Source organism: Vigna radiata, unplaced genomic scaffold (genome assembly GCF_000741045.1).
Source record: "Vigna radiata var. radiata cultivar VC1973A unplaced genomic scaffold, Vradiata_ver6 scaffold_149, whole genome shotgun sequence".
Taxonomy (NCBI): Eukaryota; Viridiplantae; Streptophyta; class Magnoliopsida; order Fabales; family Fabaceae; genus Vigna; species Vigna radiata.
Window position 1 is genome coordinate 355,702 of NW_014542731.1, and position 5,719 is coordinate 361,420.

Below are 5,719 nucleotides of genomic sequence, written 5' to 3' on the forward strand. Positions count from 1 at the left end.
TTTCACACGTGTGTCGTTGTTTTTTTTAGAGAATTATTAGAAAAATACAATATCTACAATCTTTTTCTAAAAAATTTTCTAGAACTTTTATCATAAAGATTTTTTATTTATTTGTGTAAGTTATTAAAAAGAAACTATTAATTTTAATACTAATTATGAATCTTTATAGATTCACTTGAACATATAATATACATAAGATTTGAGCTCACTTTACACTGTATCTGTCTTACTCTTATATATAATTTTAAGAAAATAAATTAATATGTCTTTTATATTATTTAATTTTTTCATCTATAGTTATAGTTAATGTAAAATTTAAATTCATACTTAAATGTTCAATAATAATTAATGTGATACTTAAACTTATATTTAGATTTTCAGTCTTATGACTATAGCTTTTTCATTTAATTTACTATTGTTTTTTCCAATTGTTATGCTTGTTGGACAAATTAAAACATTTAATCAGCTAATGCTGTTTTTGTGAGTTTTGAATTGAGGATTTGAAGCTTCTCACACTTCAAGCCAACAAATTAATCGGAAGAAAAATATAAAAAAATAAATAAAATCAAATTAAACTGGTATTATTTAAAACTTCCATAAAACAATATTTTTCACAAACAATAGTGTTTTTGTACACTAAAAGCACAGCATGCACATGATAGTGAGGGAATCATTGACCTGTGGAGTCAACAAAGGTATGCTCAGTTTATATTATCCAAATCCAAAATGATGCTTCTGAGATCTTCGCAGTATACAAATATCAGCCAGCACACACACATTTAACACAAGAAGCTCAACTAAGGCAGGGTAGACCTAAATGTACCTTTTATAGTACTACCACACACAAAACCCCAAAAACCATTATTCATGCATACATAAACTTTTCTTGGTGGGCATAGAGTTGCCATTATTTTTTGATTCACAATGATCATAATTCCAACAATTTTTAAAGCAAAAAATGCACCAAACCCCACAAGTTGCCATGGTTAAAAGAACCAACCCTTTCAAAGTTTAACTACATTATTTAAAGTAAAAAAAAAAAAATACAAAAAGGAAACGAGGAAACATTGCAAGTTGTTCTGTTTTCACATTGCATGTGCATTCATTTGTGAAACACTATCTTTCTCCTTCTCTCACGGTTCCATTATATAAGACCTTGATTTGGGGGCAAGTTTCTATTCACTCCTCGTCCTTTCAAAGAATCACGGGGAGGGTTCAGAACCCGAGAAATGGGTCTGTCAATGGTACATGCTCTGTTCTTAACTCTGTTTCTGCTCTGCCTCAAAACAAAAGCAGAGGACTCTAGTCCAACCAGAAAGCTCGCAGGAGCATGCAATTTGTTCAGAGGGAAATGGGTCTACGATGCTTCATACCCTCTCTATGATCCTTCTTCTTGTCCCTTCATAGATCCACAGTTCAATTGCCAAAAGCATGGTCGCTCTGATCAACTCTATCAGAAATATAGGTGGACGCCATTTTCTTGTCCCTTGCCAAGGTACCACCTTTGTTTCTCTCATTATTCATTGAACAAAATCTTGACATTTTTCCTCAACACATTCGCTTGTTTGAGATAAAACTTGAGAAGACTACATAAATAAGATGTAAGAAATTGTATCAAGATTTTGTTTTTAATTGTTGTAGTCTTTTTATATGCATTGTCTTTGTCATGTTATGGTCCTAGGCCAAGTGGGGTAGTGCAGTTGAAATTTTTGTTGTGCAGGTTCAATGGATTGGACTTTTTGCAGAAATACAGAGGAAAGAAGATTATGTTTGTAGGTGACTCCTTGAGCTTGAACCAGTTCAATTCATTGGCATGTATGATTCATGCTTGGGTGCCAAAATCTAGGAGCACTTTCAGTCAAAGGGATGCTCTTTCCAAAGTCACATTTGAGGTTGGTTATTTCATTCTTGGCTTTACTTTATTTTTCTGGCCCATTGATTTGAAAGTTTGAATTTTTTGGTGGTAATTTTTGTTTTGTGTGTCACTTCCCTCTCTTTGCTTTCCTCCAAAGTTCAAAACTTTTCTGAGCCATTTCCATTTTTGAACTTAAATTCTGCAACCCTCAAATCTGATCTTATTTGGGTATTTGAGCTCAGAACTTGGTGTGGTGCATGTGCATATTTTTGTAGCAGCTGTGTAGCACTGTGCAGTGAGGTGAGAGAAGTAAAGGTGAGATGTGATTGGTGGGAAGGCTTTGCTTTTTGCTGGGGACAATTCTGATTGTTTATTTAAGAGATAATAAATGTTTGTGTCTTAATGTATTTTACTAAAATTACTTCTTTTCACACTCTCTCTCTTCCAAATTAAAAAATAAAAAATTAAAAACTATTATATTTGTTTCTGGATTTTTACTGTTATACGTGGAGTTTCATTTTCCACATATTCATTTGGTTTAGTACAAAAAGGGTAACCTTTTTACTTCACATTCAACCACCAACAGTTACTTTTGTTTTTCTCCTCTTACCCAGAAATCTTCAATTTTTATTACTTCCATAAAATTATAAAATTGTTTGATAAAGTTTTAAAATTATTAAACTTTAATGATTATAAATTTCACATTTTTTTTTTTCATTTCAATGAAGAGTTTTCAAGCATCTACTGTGAAAATCCAGTTGCTTTACGTAGAAATTTTACTAACAATTGTTTCAATTAGTAATGATTGATGTTGAAGATTTAATTTTGCCTCTTTATCGGATTGTAGCATTGAACATCATTTGTTGTAACTGAATTATGAGTAAGACAGCGTCCGACACCATTATTCAACAAAACCGTTTTTACAGCTTTCTGCATATCAAATGAATAATAATTTGATATCTGCACTTTTTTCCAACCACATACAAGCTTACATTATGCTATATTATGTAGTATTACAACAGATATAATTATTCATAATTGCGTGTGCAATTTAGAAATTTTTTCATGAAAAAAAATAACTTTTGGATTATACATGAGAAAATTGTGATTTATTTCAGGACTATGGCCTTGAGATATACTTGTACAGAACAGCATATTTAGTGGATCTTGACCGTGAGAAAGTGGGACGAGTTTTGAAACTTGACTCTATCAAGAACGGTGACTCGTGGGTGGGGATGGACGTGCTGATCTTCAACACGTGGCACTGGTGGACCCACACCGGAAGCTCACAACCGTACGATCATTCTTTCAGTTTAGTTTTCCAATTTGAATGGTTAATGTGTTGAAAGTCTTACATCCATTAAAGAAAATTTTAATATATAAGTAAAGTACAAACTTCATTTTACAAATCGGTTATATAGAGTTGAGTTAGACCTAAACTCACCTTTCGAGTGACACTGATTTGTAGAAATTGATGACAGGTGGGACTATGTTGAGGTGGATAATAGGTTGTTGAAAGACATGAACCGTTTTGTTGCATACTATAAAGGCCTAACAACTTGGGCTAAGTGGATCGAAAGAAACGTGAATCCATCAGAAACGAAGTTGTTCTTCTTGGGAATTTCTCCAGTGCATTACCAGTAAGTTGTTGTGAGCAATTTCTTACATTAAATTCATGACTCTATGAGTTGTTTGAGGTTTGAATTAGTGATGTGATGTGGTGATTAGGGGAAGAGATTGGAATGAACCGGCAAAATCATGTATGAGTGAAACACAACCATTCTTTGGAGTGAAGTATCCTGCAGGAACACCAATGGCTTGGGTGGTGGTGAACAAAGTGTTGAAGAGGATAAAAAAGCCTGTGTATTTCTTGGATGTGACTACACTCTCACAGTACAGAAAAGATGCACATCCTGAAGGGTATAGTGGAGTTATGCCAGTAGATTGCAGCCATTGGTGTCTTCCAGGGCTCCCTGACACTTGGAATCAACTTCTCACTGCAGTTCTTTCTGCTTGAAAACAACAACATATAACTTTGTTAGAGGAAAACCAATTGTTTTCGACTTTAGGAGATTTGCTTCTCTTGTAATTCTTCAATAAAAGGGCTTTATGCTCCTAATTGTAAATGTAGATCATTGTGGCAGAAATTTGCCTTCAATTGTATCAAATACCATTCTCAAAGTAACAAAAAATTATGTAACGTAGTTTCTACGAGCAAATCACATAAAAGGTTTGCTTATGAATGCTATGATTCTAAGGAGGAGGATGACACTGAAAGAATGTTGATGGAGGAAGAAACACCTAATTCAAATTACACCTCAATGTTGCAAGTGTGCATTGTGGCCCTCAGACTTTTTCACAATTTCAACTTAAATTAGTGGATCCAAGCCATAACACATTTACAAATCTACTTTTTTGCTTCCTCGATCACACCATACTAGACAAAAAAAAAGGTTAATTCAAAATATTTGTACTATATTAAAATTAAAGGTTTAAGAATATGTATAAATATATACGAATATTTATTACTATTAAATTTATATGCAGAATTAATATTTTTTATTGTTATTTAACTTTTTAAGAAAAAAGTGTTAATTTTATAATTTATTGATCTCTTTGTTGTAATTATTATGGACTTTTCACTATGATGAATAAAGTTAGTTTCGATAGAATTGGACCTACCCACAACCATGATAACTAAGGACTTAATTTCAGGCTTTCTTTATGCACTTCCAAGTTTTCTTCCTCTCCAAATTTCATCGTGTTTCTAATTTTGTCCTTCATATATATATATATATATATATATATATATATATAGAGAGAGAGAGAGAGAGAGAGAAACAAGATGAACAACAATGTAGACTTGATATATTTTTCTAGGCATGAACACATACTTTTCTAAAAGCAATATTTCGTCCCTTATAAGAGTGAAGGGGATCACGAAATCTGCTTTTGAGATACAAAGAAGAAATACAACGATGATACTCACTCTTAGTATTACCGTTAAACAAGAATATGATTCTCAAGAATTGATTTGTGTGTTAAGAGAATGACTGAATGAATTTCAGTAGAGCACAAAATCCCTTTATATAGATGTTGATCAGGCATCAATCCAAGAGATACCAGATTTTGATTAGTTACATTTCTTCATGAATGATTGTAAGTTTTCATGAATAGTAACTTTTCATGAATAATTGTAACTCTTCATGAATGGTAATTTTTCATGAATAATTGTAACTCTTCACGAAAATGAAAATTGTCTCTAATACTCTTAAATTCCAACAATATATATATACAAAATGTTAGTCAATTTTGTTAGTCAATTTTGTTGAGCCATGGGATGTCGTCATGGAAGCATGAGAAAATACTATGGATTGTGAACATGAGTTAATGCTTACTGATTGTATTGATCATCTTCATCATGCTTGTATTTCGTAGTTTTTCTTCTTTGAATATATTAATGACTCTTGGATTATTCCACATAAGAAAAACTTTGTAAAGGTGTGAAGAAACTGAGTAGTGCATTTAGGAAACACAACATCAAATAACTATGTTTTAATCTTATTTTTATTTAGTCTTTTTATTAGATGATTTATAGAACTATGCATGTCATTTGTATTAGGGTTGAGTTTACTCATTGGGATGCAATTCATAACGTCATTGTATTGTACGGCCCACCACACTGGTGTGTACCGTACAGTCTGCCTTGGTACCAAGCACCACCCAGGCCAACCAATTAGGTCGCCCTCCCAAGGGCGTCCACCCAGGTCGTCCTCCCAGGGCCGTCCACCCAGGTCGTCCTCCTAGGGCCGTCCACCCAGGTCGTCCTCCAAGGCCGTCTACCGTCCTCCCAAGACGTCCACC

The 5,719-nt window shown here is 33.3% G+C and overlaps 1 protein-coding gene across 1 annotated transcript; it reads left to right on the plus strand.

Moving 5' to 3' along the window:
* Window positions 1-1,102: 1,102 nt before the first annotated feature.
* LOC106780614 (protein trichome birefringence-like 39) lies at window positions 1,103-4,169 on the plus strand. The gene is made up of 5 exons (XM_014668909.2): window positions 1,103-1,495; window positions 1,721-1,892; window positions 2,974-3,149; window positions 3,337-3,495; window positions 3,584-4,169. The coding sequence occupies exons 1-5, from the start codon at window positions 1,230-1,232 to the stop codon at window positions 3,870-3,872; spliced, it is 1,062 nt and encodes a 353-aa protein (XP_014524395.1). The 5' UTR covers window positions 1,103-1,229; the 3' UTR covers window positions 3,873-4,169.
* The last annotated feature ends 1,550 nt before the right edge of the window (window positions 4,170-5,719 follow it).